Below are 21,529 nucleotides of genomic sequence, written 5' to 3' on the forward strand. Positions count from 1 at the left end.
AAGGCTGGGAGAGCCATGAATAAATAAGACATAGATCCAGACCTCAGCTTCATTGCTTCCAATCCTTGCAAGATTTAGAACTCCTTGTAGTGTTTGATCAAGACAATCAACGTCTCATATACATGAGACTAATACGACTCACCTCATATTTAAAGGATAAATTCTTGTTGCAATGTTGCCTTCTAAGAACCCTCCCAAAAGGAACGAGTAAATATCAAGCAGTGTCCTAATAAAGTTTCTGGTAGGTGGTTTGGCTGAAAAGCTTGAGATGAGGTTGGTGTAGGCGACATTCGGGGGGATCTGTGCTCTCTAGAAGCGGGTGCGTCCATGCCTTCTTGGGCTTGGCTAGCATGCTATGTTTGATTCATACTATGCAAGGGGCTATGTTAAAATGTTCATCTGGATCTGGAAGCAGAAGGAAGATTAACAGTATTAATCATGAAAGTAAGGTAGACTTGAGGTTTGGGAACTCGAGAATTTGGGGGACTAGGCTGCAGGGAGAGGAGGGACGTTTAAGATTCCTGGGCTGGGCACAGAGGCTCATGCCTGTAATTCCAACGCGTTGAGAGGCCGAGGCGGGCGAATCACGAGGTCAGGAGTTGGAGACCAGTCTGACCAACATAGTGAAAACCCGTCTCTACTAAAAATACAAAATACAAAAATACAAAAAAATACAAAAATACAAAAAAATTAGCTGGGCATGGTGGCAGGCACCTCTAATCCCAGCTACTCAGGAGGCTGAGGCAGGAGAATTGCTTGAACCCGGGAGGCGGAGGTTGCAATGAGCCGAGATGGCGCCATTGCCCTCCAGCCCGGGCAACAGTGCGAGACTCTGTCTCAAAAAAAAAAAAAAAAAAAGGTTCCTTCATGGGGCAGGATCAGTTCTGGAATTCTGAGAGGTGAATGACGTTGCTAGACCCTTGAATGCAAGGAGCATACAGGCAGAGGCCTAGTGAGGATGGAGTCATGGTCATTAGGGACTGGGTGAACCCAGCAAGAGTCTTTCTCCCGTTCTCAGTCACTCCCCTCACCCTCCTTCTTGCCTGACTGTCCGCTCGCCTCTTCTTTTCCTTAGTGTTGCCTTCTTCCTCCTTTGCTGTGGCTGACTTTATTTTTCATAAATGGTCATATCAGTTTAATCACAGTTATACATGAAACATACAATTTCTTATGCGTATTAAACATCTAAATTAAAATCTGTGAGTTGAATCTTCTGTATTTCTAAAGAGTAAGTCTCTAGCGAAGTTTCTTCTTGTCTACGACCTTCAAATTATTTTTTTGTTGTTGTTGATGTAAAGTCCTAAAGAAAAAGAAAATAAACCAAAGCCTCTCTATACCTCAAAATAAAAGTTACCCTTCCACTTCAAAGCCCAGTATCTAGAGACTGGCTACTCACCAAAGAGCTTACATTTGTGCATGCGTGCTTACGCCTAATTAGAGACTAGGCAGAGATCAATCCTGTTATCTTGTGGCTTTGGAGATGTTTCTTCCTACTGCAGACTTTTTGTTTGTTTGTTTTAAGATTAAGAGAGCTTGAAAAACCCAGCAAAAGTAGTGTCCTTAAAATGGCAATAACAAAAAGAAAAGGTTGAAAATATTTCACAAATATTTATTACAAATAGGAATAATTAAACAACATCTTAGATGAGTAATAAAAATGTAGCTCCTTCAAAGATATGGTATCTGCATACTTTTCCAAAAGGGTAGAAGATGTGAAAACTGGGCAGAACGCGATTCCATTTCCGATTTCCAGAGCTTGTAAGACTGTGAGAGGAGGAAGAGCACAGGGCATTGTCGCAGGCAGGATCTACAGAGGCACTATTTCTCCACTGTTTCCAGTATGGAAAATCCGACCCCTTCCTTTTTATTCCTTGATCGTCTCTATTGACCTTCAATCACTGATTTGCTTCTCTTTGTGAGGGTCTTTCAGTCCCAGGAGGAACTTTTAATTCCTGCTTTTTACTGTCTTCTGACTTGGGGGAACACGGGATTCATATCCATGAAAAACATTAAGGCATCCAGAGAAGTTATATTTTCATATTAATATACAGAATACCCAAAGAGAATATAAAATGCTAAAGCAAAATCAAGTGACTCACTGGGACATAATGTCTCTCAATTATTTAAAGTCCCATAGAAACTTGACTGGCATTTTCTATGCATTTTTGAAGAGAAATGGAAAGAGATGTGGAGTGTGTGTGTAACGTAGTAGCTATTTCAGGAGAGATTAGCTTGTTGTGTAATCCAGTCACAGAAAGATAATCGCAGACACCAGAGCTAAATTTCTTTGACTGAATTCATGTAAATCAGTTTTTTTTTTTTAACTTCTACAAATGAATAAGAAGTAATTTCATTCACTATGGTTGCTGTGTGGTGTAAATACACATATTCACTAATGTTAAGAAAAATTGTGCCTATTATGTATAGTAGTGATGCACATAATTTACGTACACTCATTGATTGAAGTGTTTCCCTGTGGGATCAGGTGCGTTCATAATCAGGTGAAGGAAAAGCAAAAGAGGCATTTGTCTATTTTCCATTTCATGAATCGTAAAATCAGAGGTTTGGGCTACCTTTAGGTTCCCTTATGGTGTTTTTTGGGAACCGCTTTGGAATCAGCTATCTGCTAAGTTTGGAATTGCCACCACGAAAGTAAACACCGTAGTGACAAGCGGGTTGAGGAAAAGAATAAATAGTTGGTGGAAGGAACCACCGTACTCGAGGGAGGGGACAGTGGGAACGGCCCCTGTCACAGTCACTCAATCACTTATCCAAAGAATCAACATTCTCAGAGCAAAGAACTTGTGTTTCTAACTCCAGAGGTGCCTGGATTCACAACCAAATATGCTTCTTCCTCGCTCTCCACAGCCCCTCCCATGCCAGACGCCGGCTCGGCACCCCCTCTTCGCTGTGCATTTCTGCTTCCCCCCAAAGCCCGAGTAGTAAAGGGAGGCTCCTCGCGGCCCCCGCGGGCTCTCAGGGACCCGCAAGTTGAAGCGCGAGGTTTCCACGCCGGCTGCGGGGACGCGGGCCTTGGCGCTGCAGACTTTCTCAGGGCGCCTGGGTCGCGGCAGGCACGGAGTCCCGCGCGTAGCAGCTGCTCCGCCGGCCTCGCCTCCGACCCCAGCCCTGCGCCAAGCGCAGCAGCGCCCGCGACCCAACTGCCCCGAGTGCCGGGAGCCTGGGGAGGGGCCGCCGCTGCCCCCTCCGCGCCGGGGGCCAGCGCCGAGCAGCCGCCGCCTCCCCGGAATCCAGAGGCCGAGCCGGAGGCGGCGGGGCCACGGTGGGAGCCCCCGAGGTGGCCCGAGCGAGGGCCCCGGATCCCCGCAGAGCCCGCCCGAGGGCGCAGCCGGCCACGCCAGGGGAGGCGGCCGGGCGGCGGGGAACGGCGGGGGCGGAGCACAGCCTCCCGACGCCGCCGCCTCGCCGCCCCCCTCCGCCTCCTCGTCCTCCGCTCGCAGCCGCCGCCTCCGCCGGGCTGAGGAGCCGGGAGTCCGCGGCGCCGGCTCGGGGCTGCGGGATGGGGAGTTAGCGCCACGGCGGCGGCAGTGGCCGCAGCGCACCCCGCCGCCGCCCAGGAGCCCGTCCAGGCAGGGGTGCCGGGCGCGCCCAGCCCGCCCCGGAGCCAGGCCCGCGGGCGGCGGCGGAGCTGGGCAGGTGGATGCGGCTGGAAGATGGCGCCCTCGGGCCCGGGCAGCAGCGCCAGGCGGCGGTGCCGGCGGGTGCTGTACTGGATCCCGGTGGTGTTCATCACCCTCCTGCTCGGCTGGTCCTACTACGCCTACGCCATCCAGCTGTGCATCGGTGAGTGCGCCCCCCGCCGCGGCGCCCCCAGCTCAGCCCACCCCGACGGTCCCGGGACGCTCAGCCGCGCCTCCGCTCTCGCCCCCCGGATGCGCCCCTGGCGCCGCCAACCTGCCGCGTCCCGCCGGCTCGGCTGCCGAAAGCAGCCTCGGGCAGCTTCTTCCACGCGCACGCCCCTCGCCCTACCCCCGCCCCAACTCTCGGGTTACGGTGTCGCCTCCGCCCCGCACTCGCCGCCGAGCCTCCCGCCGCCTTCCGCTCACCGCCGCCGCCCTGGCCACACCCCCTAGAGGGGCGGACGGTCCCCGGGACCGCGGTGGAGAGGGGAGGCCGAGGCCGGTGAGGTGAGCCGGGGGCTGAAGGGCTCCGAGCTGGGCCCGGCCCCGAGCTGCGCCAGACCCGCGCGGGGGTGCTGGCCTCGGCGGCGGAGCTGGATCCCTTGCTGGTTGGCGTCAATCCACTTGTTAAAAATTTGTGACAGCGCTCGGGCGTTTTTGCTGCTTTTATGATTTGAGGATTGCCAGTTGGACACTTTTCTAGTTAAAAAGGATGTGGAGGAGGTGAGCTACTAGAAAGTATTTTTGAGGACATGTGCATCACACTAAACCATAATTTAGTTGTTTGAACAGTAGGGAGAGAAAAAAAGAGGTGATCGTCTGAGGTTTTTACATTCAGAGAGCCAGGTGGCTCCAGTCCAAGTTCTAGGTTCCTGAATTGGTGGGTAGGATACTTCTAATGCTGAAGATTAAATTTTTTTTAAAAGTTGATTATTATGCACAAGTGGGGAGTACAATGATGTCACTTAATGTAAGCTGGTTTCTACCTACAGAGGTTTTATGAAAACTGGTCTGGGTTATCAGAAAAAGATGTTAAAACAGAGAATGACGTTTCTGCCAGTGACTTGTGAATGCTTTCTGTGTTTGCTGCTCCACCTAACCAAGTGTCTATGTTTTTGCCCTACCAAGCGCTAGCTTCGGGTGGGACAAGGGAAAAGATTAAATAGTGGCCTATTATATTGAACCTTCACAACCTCAGCATTTTCAAAGCCTCAAGATTCAGACATCAAATCTTGTCTGAAGCTATCTGACCTCAAAATGTTGCTCCTTGTGAGAAAGTGTCATAATGATACATCAAAATAATCACTGATGTAAGTTTTAAGAGAAACGAGACTAACTTTTATTTTATACGGTTTTGATAGCTTTACAATTTGCTATTATTACTTTAAGGGATTTAGAAACAAGCTTAATCAAAAAAACCTTGAGTCTGTTAGGAAAAGATGAGGCTGTACAGGCATCATCATGAGAATGCATTTAGGTATGTGGTCGTCAAGTCATCTAAAATATATAGGAAAGGACGTGTGGTAAATTTTGTATTAACTGTTAATATTAAACTAGCTTGTCTTATTGAGATAGACTGTATATGTTACATAACTGTTGGGAACCTTGTTGTATTTTATTCCTTCATCCTCTTAAGGACAGTGAACAGTATCATTATAACCTGCAAAGAAGGGACATCCTAGAAGGGCTTCATTATCAAAATAGCTTATTCTCCTGTATTATCACATTAAGCTAAGACGCTTATCTTGGCAGTGTCTCATGTCCATTTAGAGGAAACATTTGAAGGGAGAGAGAGCTTTTCTGCCCTTTAGAAGGGTGTCTGCTCCTAGCTGAGGTGCTACATGGCAGGCCTTACTATTATATTGGGTAGACAGGTGATGCAGGAGGAACTAAATGGAAAATTGCTATTATACATGAATCATGTGTTTATATGTACTTTCCGTGAATATAAGACAAATCTCGAGTGTCCATAAAATCCACATCACTATTTCAGTAAGTGACGATTTGACTAAGAGGAAGAATGCCTCTTTTAAAACTGCCTAAGTGTCATGGCCTATTATTGATACCTTACTTATCACTTCTTGTCCCTGCCTGCCTGGCGCAGTGCCTGTCTCCCTGGCCTGGCGCAATGCCTGCGACATTGAAAGCAACAGTAAGTGGTCTTGAATAAACAAATAAATGATTCAGAGGCAATAGCTCCTAGGTTTTCAGAAAGTAGCTTTTATATGTTTATTGCTGTAGAAACAAAAAGTAATTGTTATGAAAGATCCAGATTCTAGAGTCTAAGAAGGAAGAACAAGTTGAAGCTGAATTTGATTCTAGAGACCATGGCAGTTTATGAGTGGCAAGCTTTCTTTGCATAGCCTTGGTTGAGTGGGAAGTTGAAATTAACTGTACAGTTTCCTCATAGGCACTGGGAAAGATGGCGACTAGTGTGACTGACACACAAAACCAGCCTCCTTTCCTTTTCACAGACAAAGCAAGTGGAAATACCAGCCCCCACCCCACCCCCAGCATTAATCACATCTCCGGCTGCCCTGTCTTTTGAAGATTCTTTTCCTCTTGGAAGTTGCCATTTACAAGCAGATTTTCCAAATTTCTTCCATAAAACATTGGCCAAGGTTGGGACCAGAGTGTGGGGGTCGAGTGCTGGGAACTGGATGAGGTAGCAAATGGAATAGAAGAAACAAGGTGATTTACCCTGGTCCTCCTTCCACATCTGTTCTCAGCTAGGGATGACCCTGAATATAAATTATTCTGTGCCCTTTGCTGAATGAACTGCAATTTAGGAGTAGTGCTTATCCTGGTATCCTTGGAAACTGGAGATAATGATTCTCATTACAGTTAGTTTCTATATTTAACAACGTGGATGTATGTGGCTCTCTAGGCACTTTTTCAGTTAGCATAATTTTTGCTTAGTGTTTGTATTTCATAAAAATAACCTCTCTTTGTGGAATATGTGTATATGTAAAATATATGGGATGTACATATATTGTGTGAGAGTCAAGTATTTTTGGTTAAGTCAGCTTCCTATTCTGCCAAAGAAAAGATCACAAAAGACCGTTGTACTGCTAATCCTTTGGACCACGTTTATCTTGTTTGTTGATTAACAAGGCTCTTCTATTTGTACTCCTCCCCCTCCATCCTTTCCTTCCCTTACCACTCCTTTTCCCTCTCCCCTGTCCCTCCAGTCCCTCTCTCCACTGCTGGCTTCTTTTGTGTCTTAACTGTCTTTGCTCTCTTTAGATATGAGGTTGATTTCCATCAAGTAAGATAAACTCGAAGGTAACATTTGTAAGGGGAACTTCAGGATGCGCTATGGGAGGGAGTAAGGGTGGTCTGCATCTTTCCCAGTGCCATTCAGTCAGCACATGACATGGTTTGGGTATGTTTTAACAGATCCCTTAGGGCTGCCGCTGTGTTAACTTTACTTGAAGAAGGTCACTGAAGTTTCCCATTTTAAGTGCTAACATTTAAATTGTTTTAAGTATTTCATACCATTTTCTTTATTTCAAATTTACTGAAAAGTGTCAGTAGTACACAAGAAACTTCCACATACCCTTGTGTAACCAGTTCAATTCCCATTTTTCTAAAATGTATTACTTTCCTGCTCCTTAGGCAGGTGCTATGGGACATTTATTATGATGTTGCACTCACATGGTACTGAGTTTGCTTATGGTTTTAGTTACATCATTTTAAACAATCATGAAGATTGAAAAGCTTAAAGGTCATCCAGGCTAATCCCTCCTTTATTTTTAAATGAAAGAGTTAAACTAAATTCCACAGTTGCCACAAGTTCAATGTTCTTCCTCCAAGTTACCTAGCGGCGGCGTCAGCTATGACTTTAGCTGCTGTGATGCGGATATCCAGATGTCTCCTTTTCCCAACAAACCCCTCTCCAAGTCTCTCAGCCCAATGAAGTTATTCAGCATCTCTTTTTAACTTTATTATTGTTTACAAAGAGTTGACAGTGGTTTGCAAATAAGCCAACAGTCTTTACACAATTTCAGAATTTTAAAGGGCTTTGTAGTTTGGGGCTATGTAGTAAATATTTTTGGCTTTGCAAGCCGTATGTTCTCTGTTCCACTCACTCAGCTCTACTATTGTAGAGAGCGGGCATAGAACAGACTTTAACAAATGGGCGTGGCTTTTATTCAACAAAAATATTTGGCCAACCTTGGCCTTTGGGCAATAGTTTGCTGAGCTTTGGAGTACGTTGGAAGTTAGACCACTGGGATGTTGAGGTTTTACTCACAGTTTTGCTGTCTTTATTAATAAACATCCCTCAGCAATGATTGCAGCCTATTATATTCCACAGTGATTATAATACGTGGGGATCAGTTTGAGAGATATGCAGCCATGTTTTCATTCTTTTAAACTAACAAGCAAACAAACATCCCTAAGAACAAAATACATAAAGCCTCCCACTTGGATTCTGTGAAGTTATGACCTACCATTCATTCAAGGCCACTGCAGGCTCCAGGAGAGAGTCTGCTGGGGCTCTCGATTGTTTTCCAAGATATGTATTCTTGTTATTGATTTAAACTGTCACTTTATATTATTAATATCTTGATATTCCTGATACTTAAACTATTACTTTAAAAACTGTGTAGGACAATGAAGCATTTTTTACAAAAAAGGACAGCAGTAGATCTTGGGAATACAGATGTTCTGTTAGGTTGATGCAAAAGTAATTGTAGTTTTTGCCATTACTTGGTTTTGCCAACTGTTTTAAATATTAAAATAGTTTAAAGGGGACATCCATAGAAAACTGATGCATGCAAAATATTTAATGCCCAAATCACCTTAGAAGTGATTACTGGTTGGCCAGCATGGTGGCTTACACTTGTAATCTCAGCACTTCGGGAGGCTGAGGTGGGAGGATCACTTGAGGTCAGGAGTTTGAGGTCAGTCTGGCCAATGTAGTGAAACCCCATCTCTACCAAAAAATACGAATATTAGCCAGGTATGATGATACATGCCTGTAGTCCCAGCTGCTTGGGAAGCTGAGGCAGAAGAAATTGCTTGAACCTGGGAGGCAGAGGCTGCAGTGAGCCGTGGTCACACCACTGCGCTTCAGCCTGGGTGACAGAGCGAGACCGTCTCAAAAAAAAATTTTTTTTTTAAAGAAATTATTACTTTTGGCAGGATGATTCAAAATATATTAGTTCTGTGACTTTTCTTGATATTGTTGAATATTTTAAAGGTTTGAATTTATGTGAATAGGGTGATAAAAACTCAACATTTCTTCAAATTAAAAATTCAAATGTATAAAATATGATATGTTCCAAACTCTTGATCTGTGCTGCCATTTTAGTTTAATGTAAATGGTCAGGTCGGAAGGGGAGTCAGAGAAAAGACTGCTTAATGCTTTCTTGGCTCCATTTAGTGTGTCAGAGACTTCCTTTTCTTTTGATGTACTGGACGATGCGGCATTACTATTTGCTATTAAACCCTATTAGAGAGAAACATGTAAGGCAATTAGCACAGTCTTAGCATGTACAGATGCGCAATAAATGTTGAATGAGTTAATCTCGTGGTTTCTACTTAGTCTGATTCAGTTGTATAATGCAAATAAGTGAGAGGACAGGATCTAGGGGTCAAACCTCGGTTTAAACTGAGGCTTATTGTAGAAAAGTTTGCTTGCAATTGCTTACTAAGAATGTCATCCAGGCCGTTAAATTGGTACTTGCAGGAATGTTTCCAGTAATTAAACAGAAGCTGACGGGATGGTTTCTTAAATCAAGATAATTAACTGTCTCTAGAGAAGGTGTGTTTCCATGAGCTTAGAAAGAAGGCAGCTTCTTAAGGGCTTGAGTAGGGTTCATTCAGAAGCATTTACTTGCCAGGCATTTCCCGCCACAGAAATGATTTAAAAGAGAACTTAATAGAGATCTTTTCCTAATAGCCAAGAAAAAAAAAAAAAAAAAAAAACAGCCTCTGGGAAAAAACCCAAAACCAAAGCTGTCTAGCTGGCTTGGGCATGAGGACAGGGGTTGCCCGCTTTCCGGATGCCGTTTCCACAGCAGAGTGGTAGGAAAGCGGAAATGGAAAGCAAAATGTCTCACTCCTAGACATCGGAGTTGGCTGCCGGGCCAGTGGAGGAGGATGAACAATGAGGGAGGTATAAAGAGCTTTTGGGGAGCACCTAAGTAGAAATGGATTTTAAGTCAAGTTACAGATCTGACCACATATATTTAGTGGTTGGCGTAGTCTCAGAGTAAGATTATAAGCAGCAGTGTTTGCCTCTGCTATGAAGTAGGAGGTTGTTTTAGCTCCCTCGCTTCTCACCCAATGCTCGGGCCACTTTTACTCTGCTCTCGGCCCAGGGCCTGTGACCTGGCAGGTGAAACTGGGCATGAATGCAACTCTCTGAGTCCACGGCGAGCCTGGAGAGCTTAGCTTAGAAATGGACAGAAACCAAGGGCAGGTGGGTGAAGTGGAGCTGATGACGTTACACCCGAGGAACGGCCTTTGGAAAGAGCTGCTTCCCTGGCAGGCTCACCACAGAGCACTGGAACCACCACTGCTCCCCCAGCCTAGTAACAGCAGGTCCAGTGTTCCAGCCTGGGCAGTGTCCAGCTGGCAGGGCTGAGGTGGTTGCGCCCGCATCTCAGGCTGCATGGTCCAGCGAGCTCAGGTGTTTGATCTTTATTCATTACCGTGGTGAGAAGTGTGCTAGCTGGAGAAAAGAGACAAATATATCCCAGAGATGAGTATATATGGGGGTGAGGGGTTCTCCATGAGATGAGTATATATGGGAGCGAGGGGTTCTTCATGAGATGGTCCTCATTGATTTTCTTGTTTCATTTGTTTTTATTTTTTATCTTGATGGAGAATTTGTGATTTTCCTTCTCAGAAAAATAGAACCATACTTACATTTCATAATTTATACTGCTGATTTATGCCACTGCGTTTTGACAGGTGTATCACATCACCCAGCCTTCTCTTCTCCAAGAAGCGATAGATTCATGGGCCCCCTGAGACTCCAGCACTGTTCGTGATGAGTGTAGAAATTCTGTCTTGTCTAACTTGCGGAATGACAGATTAGAATATGGCATAGATTCTTAATGCTGTCTGTTGGGAAAACAATATTCCAAAGATCATTAGAAAGACAGTTTTAATATTATGTGGAATTCTGTTATTACATATTGCCATTTAGAAATACTACAGAGAATTTATAATGAAAGCATAAAATAATTGAATGAGGTTTTTAATAGTCCATTAGAAAATTGTTGAAATTTTTTTCCTAATTCCTTTAAGGGAATTTTATTATAATTGTCTTGATTGTTGTTTCAATCAAATGCTAAAAGCGAAAAGAGTGAAATTATCAAGGCAGGGGGTAGGAGGAGGGGCGCTAGGGAGGAGGTAGATGCTCTGATTTCTTAAGAAGAATAGGATAGCTGTAAAGAAACCAGATGTGATTGCTTGAGAATTTTCCTTTCAAAATGATAATATCACACTTTATATCATTTATGTAGCATTTTTCCTAATTTGACGTTTTGTCTGGCTATGACTTTTAAATTCAGTTATAAATATTACTTGCCTGAAGTGTTATAAAATCCATTTTTGTTTGAGAGATACTCGTAAGTGAAAATATATGCTGCATTTGTCACCTTAGCACTTGATTCTAAAGTGCATCCTTAATGGTAGTTCATTCGAGGTATGTTATTGATTGGATTACATTTTTAAAATGCAAATGAATAAGTGCTTTTATAGTTGGCTGGGTTTTATTTCTTTGCCAGTACTTCTTTCTGGTATCCTGAAGTTTCTCCTCATGTGAAGTGTACAATTAAGCATTCCTGCCATATTTAAATTAATTAGACCTTTTATTCACTAGCATTGCCACCCCAGAGGAACAGAATGGTGCAGAGGAGTTCATCAGCAAAATGTACACCAAACAATAATAAAAAAAACTTTAATTCTTTTAAAACCAAACATTCAAATAATAAAATAGTTTCAAGGTAGTTGTCTATCTCCATGATCATGTTGTAAAAGATATAATCCTTATAAAACTAAGGTCATATAGTGTCAAGAATTTTATGTGATTATAACTCAGAGAAATTTGGGAGACCGGAATGGCTTTGTCATGATTACCTATTTTCCTATGTACAGATAACATTAAATTCTGTCTCTGTGTTTATTGCATTATGTGAATGGATTTTCATCGTATTTGAAGGGTATATATGGAGTAGGGTGACTTAAAATTCAGACTGAACTGTATCCCTCATCCCTTTGGATCCCATGAGTCCTCTCAAAGAGGTAGTAGCTGAATTGAAGTATGGCTTTTCACTAGATTTGTAGGGGTGTGAGGAATGGTGTGATTTGGAATTGTGTTTGTAATGTACATAGCCTGTTGGAAGTATTTTAGTGGGAAAGACAGTCCAGTCCAGAACAGCTGAACTGGAGCTGTGATGAGAGACACCTGAGGCCAATTGCAAAGCATGAAAAAGATTTCAATTATGAGCCTGAAACTGAAAGTCATAAGCTTGTTCCAAATTCCAGGGGCTGATTTGTGATCAAGTTACTACTAAATGGGCAACTCCATGTGACCTGTTTTAGGAAGAAAGGCAGTCAGGGATTTATGTACTTAACTATGACTAGTGATTAGCCAGGGCATCTCCAGAGAGGTCAGTAAATGGGAAAAGATACAAGGCAGGGACCAGTTTGACTTAATCAAGGTCTTAATTATAGCATATTTTAATAAAATGCAACTTATTCCAGAACTGGTACCTACTGAAAATGAAGAGATGCAGAACAAAGAACTGTATGCCAGTCAAAGAGGGAGGAGGGTAGTGATTCACCGTAGCCTCCCATAAACTTGCCCTTTAACAAATGCAAGAACTGAATGCATTTTAACTGTCCGTAATTCATTGGACACCCTATTAATTTATTCGTTCAAAAAATATCTATTGACAGATGTTGGAGCTTACATTTCTTATTAGGGGACAGAAAACAAATAAAAAACGTAAGTACATTAGATAATTTGTTAGAGGATCATCAGTGGCATGACACAAAGCAAAAAGTAGGGCAAGAAGGACTGAGAATGCCAGAGGAAGATTTCGATTTTAAATATGGTGACCAGAGAAGGAGAAGGACTCATGAAATTTAAGCAGAGAACTGAAGGAGCTGAAAGATTTAACCATGCGGGTATTGCGGAGAAATGTATCTCAGGCCAAGGGACTTTGATTTACAAGCACAGAGGCAGGGGTCAGCCCAGCACGTTTGAGGAAGAGCAAGGAGGTCATTTTGGCTGAAGTGTAGTGAGCAAGGGAAAGGGAAGTGGGTGATAGGTCAGAGATGTGGGGAGAAAGCAGAGATCATGGAGGGCCTCAGGCCAGAGGCCACTGTGAGGACTTTGGGTTTACTTGGAGTGACAGGAGAATCCACTGCAGGGCGTTGAGTACAGGGGTGATGTGCGGCGACTTAGGTTTGAAAAGATCTTTCTGGCCAATGTGGACCTAGGCTACTGCATCAATCCAGGTGAGCGATGATCGTGTCAAACCATGGCATGGGCATTGGAAATGGTGAGAGGTGATCAGATTCTGGACGTATTTTTACAGTAGCAACAGCAGAAGTTACAGACAGATTTGAGTTGTGTAAGAAAGAAAGGAGTCAAAAAAATGATTCCATTGTTTTTGACCCGAAAAACCGAAAGGGTGATATGCAGAAGGCATCAGTTAGGTGGCGTGGAGGGTTGCATTAGATCTGGAATGGATGTGCTCTCGTGAAATGGAGATGCTGAGTGTGCGGTTGCACACATGAAGTTGGCATTTGGGAGAGAGGTATAGAATGTGGGAATAAATTCGGGAGTCTTCGGCTTATAAGTGGATTTAAAGACTTGGCACTGGGTACATTTGTTCTGCCACATGTGAGAATGTAAATGAGCAGAGAAATGGACCAAGGATGAACAACACTGAGAGTTCAGGAGGTGAGTAGGAATCAGCAAAGAAGACTGAGAAGGAGCGCCCAGTGAAGGAAAGGAAAACTGAGAGAGTGTGGTGTCCTGAAGCCTGAGGAGGAAAGGGTATCAAGGAGGAGGGAGGAATCAACATGGCCACATGTACTGGCCCATCAAGTGGAGGAGGACTGAGAATTTAACGGTGTGCACACTGAACCCTTGTTTTGAACTTATTACTGACTCTGATGACTTTCAGTGTAACTTACAAGGTTACCAAAAAGAATCTCGTATACCAGTGTACGAGTTGCTGGGATATCTGAATTAATTCCATCCAAATTTAAAAGGCTTTACTCTGTTAGGCAAGCTTAACTTTTCTTATTATCTGAAAATAATTTACAGAAAATTTCATGAGCAGGAACCATGTCTGGTTTATGCACCCTTATAGCCCTGGTGCCTAACACAAATATTAACACGTAGTAACATTTGGGACGTGTGTTTCTTGGATGAATCAAAGGATGAGTGCCAGCTGAACTTGTTCAGTTTGAGCTGAGCAGGGTGGACATCTCAAGCAACAAAGAATGTCGAATCCTACATGAGAGGATTATCTATTTTGGCTTTTTACTGTTTGATCATCCAGATGTTTATAAACAAGCTGGTAATATTTTTATGGTTTCACATATAACAATAAAAAACCTTTTTTTCTTTCTGGACATTAAAATATCTGTAATGAGAATTTAGATGATGAAATTAATTGTAGAACTCACTTGAAAATTTAAAAGATAAATTATCTTTATAAGTATAATAGAATAAGTAATATCCTCATATATCTATAGTAAAAAAAAAATAAGAACAATTTAGAATGTAAAATTTTTGCCCCATTTATAAAATAATCACCAAAAACAGTGAAATGCATTTGCAGGAAACACTCCAACAGCATTTCCTGGAGATAACTGTAGTCCATTTTAGTAGTTTTCAGATAATTAACCCCCACCCGCCCTTAATGTGCTAAAATTGTTACCCTTTTTAGACTTAAAAAGACCTTCTTACATATGTTTCAATTTTCTTTTTCCTTGTCTCAGCTTTCTTAGAGTATACCGAATACAATTTAACTCTGATTTAAGGCAATATATCCAAGATAGATACACGTATCAAGATACTATCCAAGACCCTTGGAGTTTGAGGATTTTACATTCTTTCATCTATTTCCTATTGACTGAAAAAGGTCAAGGAAGACTGGAATTTTGGCTGGGCATTCTTTTGAATCTCAAGCACTGAGAATCTGGGGAGACTCATGAATGAGCCACTTAGCACACAGAAATGCCTAGCTAGGCATACACAGCTCAACAAAGCTTTGTTTTTCTCTGCTTATCACTTCGGTTATTTTTTTGAGATATTAAACAACAATGAAAACTTTTCAGCATGGAAATGACCAGAGGTGAGGAAACTTTAGATAATGTTGATTTTTAACTTAATTTGTGGTTTGAGAATAAGCTCTGGAGCAGATGATCGTTTTATTTTTTATTGTGGTAAAATATCGATAACATAAAAATTTTCCATTTTAACCATTTTTAAGTTTACAGGTTAGTGTCATTAAGTACATTCAAAATGCTGTGCGATCATCACTACTGTCCATTTTCCAACTTTGTCATCTTCCCAAACTGCATTGCTGTGCGGTTAACACCAACCCTCATTCTCCCAGTTAACACTAACCCTCATTCTTCCCTCCCCGACTCCTGGCAGCCACCATTCTACTTTCTGCCTCCATGAGTCTGACTATTCCAGGTCGCTCCTACGAGTGGAATCATACAGTATTTATCCTTTTGAGTCTAGTTTATTTCACTTATATAATATCTTTAGAGTAGCATATGTGAGAATTTCATTTTTTCAAAGGCTGAATAATATTTCATGGTATGTGTATATCAGATATTGTTTATCCATTCATGGTGGTTTGAGTTGTGTCTACCTTTTTGGCTATTGTGAATAATGCTGCTATGAACAGTATATAGAAATACCTGTTGGAGTCCCTGCTTTAAATTCTTTTGGTAGATACCTAAGAGTGGAATTGGTCAGTCATATGGTAATTCTGTGTTTAATTTTTTGAGGACACCATCCTGTTTTTCTGGAGCAGGTGCTTTTTGATGGAAGTGTCATTCTAGAGAAACCTATATATGCCCTTGTAAACATGTCCAAATTTGAAGGTCTCTAGAGGTATCCATGAGATGTATCAATGTCACTGCAGCAGGTTTTTGGTTTGTTTTGATTTTTTGTGTTCTTGTTTTTACCATCTTCCCATTTCGTGGTTCAGCAGAAAAGCTGATGGCCAGGGGATTATGAAGAATCCCATGTTGCCCATATGGTGGCCTTCATTACTGGGTAGTGTGTTCCTTATGAGAGTGCTGGTCATCAGGCATGCCCAGGGCAGAAAACTCGAGAGCCTGTGGCTTACTGTACATAGGCAGGAATTTAACAACAGTTTTTGAGTAGCCAGAGAGTCCAGAGCACATAAATGACAGATGGAAATTTAGTCTTGAAAGAACATATTAGCAAGTGGAAATGGTATGCAAACTGGTAAACAGGAGCGGGTGAGGAGGAGGGGGAAATATGACATGAATGCATCGTGAATGTATGGTGTTAATCATGAACTAGATTCTGATCCACAGCACAGGGACTGAACATGGTTTATAAATGAAGAGCAAGGTTTTTGTTTTGCCCAAAGACCCAGAGTGAGTGAAATGATTTTAGTGAGAGAAAGCATAAATCCATACGTAAAATTAGGGGAGAGATACCGGTGGGAAATCTGAGATGCTGCTTACACATTGAGCAGAGGAAGAGACTCATTCCAAATATTGATGACTGGATTCTTCAATTCCTTGCAGAATTTTTTTAGAACTTCTCACTTACGTTAATGAATACATCTCGTATGTAAGCAGGTGGTACTTGTATAATATTACACTATTACAATATGTTGTGTCTTTAAGCAGTAGTCCTGGAAATCTTTCAACTCTGGTTGGCCAGATAATGACAATGTCAAATTTATTTTGGCTGTGACTGAATATACATACTGTTTCAGCAATTGCTGCCAGAGAGATTGGGCTCATGCTGTAGATGAAGGCAGTGTTGGGCAAGAGTATGATTTGCTGCAAATAAGAAGAGAAAGGCATTTTATAATTCCAGCTGGGATCAAAGAAGCATTGGGTATGTTTACTTTATGAATGTATGACAGTGAAGTTACAGAAGAAAATGGTGCTTCTCAATGACCCGATACTGAAGGGTGAGCTAGTGAATAGCTGGATACTCTTGAATGTTTTAATGGATATTGTGACCTAGTGCTATCATGTAGCAGTTATTGCTGGTGCTAGTGTTGGTTTAAATCTTTGAATTCATCTCTTCAGGTGTGCTACTGGAAATTTTATTCCAATGAACTCATAAATACAAAGGTTGGAATTACATCCTTACATAGTTTCTTTCTCTGGAGAGTTGTAAAGTACTCATAAGTGTCAAATAGTTTTGTGAACCTAGAAATAATTGGTTTAATTTTTAAATGTATTACGTATGCGTGTACTCTGGTCGTATAATACTCAACATATAGCTCCTAACCCTGCGAGATTGTTTTAGAACGTTGCCTATTTCCTTGGAGATGCAGAAAAGATGCATTGGTTTTTCTGCTTAATAAATCAAATAGCTAACGTTTGATCATGAAAAATAAAGAACTCTCAACATTGTCCTCTATGGTAATTCTGAGTATACCAGATAATAAGAAACTGATCTAAGGACATTAAAAAATACTCTATAAAAATTGTTTATACTTGATTGTATATATTTTTTAAATGATGAAATAACCAATATACATGTGAAAATATACATATACCATGGCAGCCACCATTCTACTTTCAGTCTCCATGAGTCCAACTGTTCCAGGTCGCTCCTATGAGTGGAATCATGTGGGACTTTTTGCATAGTACCAATAAATAAATACATCCACACATATATAAGAAAGCTGACTGTTACATTGGACAAAATAATCACTGAGGCACTTCCAAGTCTAAAATTTTGGTTCTGACTAATAAGGGGAGTATTTCAGGACATAAATCTCTAGTTGCCATTTGCCTTGATCACAGACAACCATTATGTGGAAAGCAGGCAGATCTTTGTTGAGGGTGTTGATCCACTGTAGACTTACATGGTTCTAAGGAGTCAGTCATGGCCTTGCTGGTCTTTCCTCAAGAAGGGCATCTGGAATTGGAAAGGAAGGGGGTGGGAGCTGAAAAGATTCAACGACTATAGGAACTTGGAGTTGAGTTGTAGCCATGTGTAGAAAAGGAAGGACCCATATAACTGTATCTAAACAGGAGAAGTAAACTTAAACCTGCTCTCAGATCTGCACAGCTTGCTGGCACTGGGAGCCTCTTCTATTTTAATCTGAGACAGGGATTATAGGATTCCATTGAGTAAGCTTTGAAATGAGGACACTAAGATCAGGGGACCAGCCCTGAGATCAGATTTCCGTATTTATCTACATTGCTTAGTGCTAGTCAGTGATTCCGAAATTGTCCTTCCCTTTGCCAAGATGAAAGTGGCAGTGAGTTTTTCAAGGCCATCATTATGAGGTGATGTCTTTATTCCTTTTTCAGAACCGATAGATTGAAAGACCCACACATTCCTAATGATTTAAATACAAACTTTCAGTAAATGTTTACCCAGCCTTCAATTAGATAAGTTAGATTTTGCACCATCTGTTTCTGTCGGGTGGAGCTGCTTAGCTATTTAGAGCAATTATTTGGTCATCAAATTGCTACAGAAATGATGTTGAATGCCACCACGTGTGACAACATGGATGAACCTGGAAGACATTGGGCTAAATGAGAAAAAGTCAGTCACAGAAGGACAGATACTGCATTATTCTACTTGTATGAGGTATCTAAAATAGTCAGCTAAAAGAAACAGACCGTCTGGTGGTTGCCAGGGGTTGGAGGGAGAAGGAGATGGGGGTGGGCTGCAGTTCAGTAGGTATAAAGTTTCAGTTATGTTAGGTGAATAAGTTCTAGAGATCTGCTCTACATCCTTGTGGCTATATTCAACAATACGGTATTATGCACTTACAATTATTTAAGAGAGTAGATCTCAAGTCTTCTCAACGCAATGAATTATAATAATAAAGAAATGATGTTGCTGATTGGGTGGGGAGAGAAACACTTATAACCTGGAGACTTTCATAAATGTAAGGATTAAGAGTTACCATCCAGGACAGATCCGTGTTCTGTCTCCCTTAATGTCAGTGTCTACATGTGAGGTATGTGTTTTAGGAGTGTGCCTGTGTAGCATAAACTGGAGTAATTATCATTCCTCCTCTCTTCTGCTGAAGATGGAGGTCAGGAAGCCCCTATTCCATCTCTTAACTCTTTCTAGTATCATCATTTTACTGTTCCTCTAGGAACCCAGAGCCCTGTTCCTCCCCAAATTCTTGAAGTGGGATGGTTAGGCAAGTCCATATTCAGGTACTATCCTGAAATATGGCCAAATATTTGAACTTTTTATATCCAAAGTTTGTAAAATTATATGTTTGCAGAGGTTTTAAGTTGGTTGGTGGAGCAAGGGTGACAAGAAGAGGACATTTTAAACCCTACTTTCTAGAGTGACCCAGATCAGAAATAACAGGGAGTGGCAAGAGCATCAAACACAGACCAAGAACTGGGAGCAAGCAAGGAAGGGAACGGCTGCCCAGGACAAAGCAGCCCAGTGGCTGGGAGGCATCCAATGTCACAGATCCTGGGAGGCCACACAGAATCCTTGCATGAGTTTTGCGGCCAAATAGGACCATCTGTAGATCCTATCATGAGTTGGGTGACTTTAGAAGTCATACCGCTGTGAGACTGTCTTCTCAGCATTTGAAATGATAATAATACCAACCTCACCGATTGTTGGAAGGTTTAAATGAGATCAACATTGAAAGAATTGAGCACAAGGCCGGGTGCGGTGGCTCATGCCTGTCATGCCAGCACTTTGGGAGGCTGACGCGGGAGAATCACTTGAGCCCAGGAGCTGGAGAACAGCCTAGACAACGTAGGGAGACCCTATCTCTACAAACAATAAAATTATAAATTATAAATTAGCAGGGTATGGTGGCACGCACCTGTGGTCCCAGCTACTCAGGAGGCTGAGGCAGAAAGATTGATTAAATCTGGGTGGTCGGGGCAGCGCAAATTCCTGGCATAGAGAATGTTCAGCAAATGCTCCTGTAAAGCTGCAGTCTGATTTTGGAGGATGCTGCAAGCTGTATTCCGTGCCTCCAAAATTCTTAGGTGAAAGTACTGAACTCCAGGACTTCAGAATGTATTTGGATAAAGGGTCTTTAAAGAAATAATTAAATTAAAACGAGGTCATCAGAGTAAGCCCTTACCCAACATGACTTGCCGTCCTTAAAAGAAGAAATTTGGATACAGAGAGGCATCGAGGGAAAATGACGTCAACATGCAGAGAGTAGGTGGTCATTGCAAGCGAAGGAGGGAGACCTAGGAAGAAACCAACCCTGCCGACACCTCAATTTGAGCTCAATTCTTTTTCTTCTTCTTTTTTTTTTTTTTTTTTTTTTTTTTTTTTTTTTTTTTTAACAGGGTTTTGCTCTGTCTCCCAAGCTGGAATGCAGTGGCGTAATCACGGCTCATGCTGCCTCGACCACCCAGATTTAATCGATCTTTCTGCCTCAGCCTCCTGAGTAGCTGGGACCACAGGTGCATGCCACCATGCCCTGCTAATTTATAATTTAAAACATTTTTTTAAATTTCCGTCTTCTGGAGTCCAGAAATGTGAGAACAGAGATTTCTGTTTAAGGCACACAGTCCGTGATGCTTTGTTATGACAGCTGTAGCAAATACAGGTATCACCAAAGACTTGGAATGGGAGGAACACCTGATCTCATAGCCCAGCAGGTAAGGGAGGAAAATCAGGGCAGCCTCAGGTCTGCTGTGCTGGAAGGGAGATGTGTTTGGATGTTGCACTCAGTAGGCTTCCCTTAACACAGAGTCACTAGTTTTTGTTATATTGTTAATGATGTTATGCAGAAGCTTTTGATGGCTGATATAGAGGCTAAACCACAGAAAACGAATATTTTGGATCATAACCTACCCTTAAGAGACTTCCTATACCTTGGTTTATATGATTTAACTTAGTATTGTTCATTTTTGTGTTTGGTATTGTGCAATTCTTTTTTTTTTTTTTTTTTTTGAGACATAGTCTGGCTCTGTTGCCCAGGCTGGAATGCAGTGGCATTATGTCAGCTCACTGCAGCCTCCGCCTCCTGGGCTGAAGGGATCTTCCCACCTCAGCCTCCTGACTAGCTGGCTTCACAGGCGTACGCTACCGCATCCGGCTAATTGTGGGAGTTTTTTTGTTTGTCTGTTTGTTTGTTTTGGTAGAGACAGAGTTTCACCATGTTGCCAAGGCTGGTCTCAAACTCCTGGGCTCAAGTGATCCAGCTGCCTTAGCCTCCCAAAGTGCTGCGATGACAGCTGTGAGCCACCGCGCCCAGCCGCATTGTGCTAGTCTTCAGGAAAAGGTTGCCAGTAATTTCTGGGCCATTTTCCATAGTTCTTTGATAATTTCTAGCACATAGTTTAGCTCCGTATAACTGTTTAGATATGTGTTCTGAGGTAGAGGCTGGGGAAATTATCAAACGCCATAGGGTGTTGGCATAGGACCAATGCGTGCCAGACCCTATTAGAATCTAGACGGGGAGTAGTGGGTTGCAGGTATGGGTGGGGTTGACAGTAAAGGAGCTCTGGGAAAGGTAGGGCAAAAGTTTAAAAATTTACTGGTTTAGTTTTTTCTCATTCTACTAATTCGCCCACATTGTCATTTATTTGCATTTTTCTGCTTATTCACCCTTAAAAGGTCTTCCAGCAGTTTATTCCTAATAACCTGGCATTTCACACTGCAGAAAATGTTAGCATTACTACATGCTAATTTATTCACTATGTACTTCTTCCCTTAG

The 21,529-nt window shown here is 42.3% G+C and overlaps 1 protein-coding gene across 2 annotated transcripts in view; it reads left to right on the top strand.

Moving 5' to 3' along the window:
- The first annotated feature begins 3,438 nt into the window (after positions 1–3,438).
- Positions 3,439–21,529, top strand: part of ZDHHC2 (zDHHC palmitoyltransferase 2) — a 73,515-nt gene continuing 55,424 nt past the window's right edge. Inside the window, exon 1 of one of the 2 annotated variants that reach the window (XM_007961729.3) lies at positions 3,439–3,804. In XM_007961729.3, the coding sequence (XP_007959920.1) occupies positions 3,675–3,804 (130 nt within the window). In that variant the 5' untranslated portion in view covers positions 3,439–3,674. Of the gene's footprint in view, positions 3,805–4,110; positions 4,365–21,529 lie in introns of those variants that run through there. The other variant, XM_007961730.3, reaches the window with a different exon arrangement.

Source organism: Chlorocebus sabaeus, chromosome 8, assembly GCF_047675955.1.
Source record: "Chlorocebus sabaeus isolate Y175 chromosome 8, mChlSab1.0.hap1, whole genome shotgun sequence".
Taxonomy (NCBI): domain Eukaryota; kingdom Metazoa; phylum Chordata; class Mammalia; order Primates; family Cercopithecidae; genus Chlorocebus; species Chlorocebus sabaeus.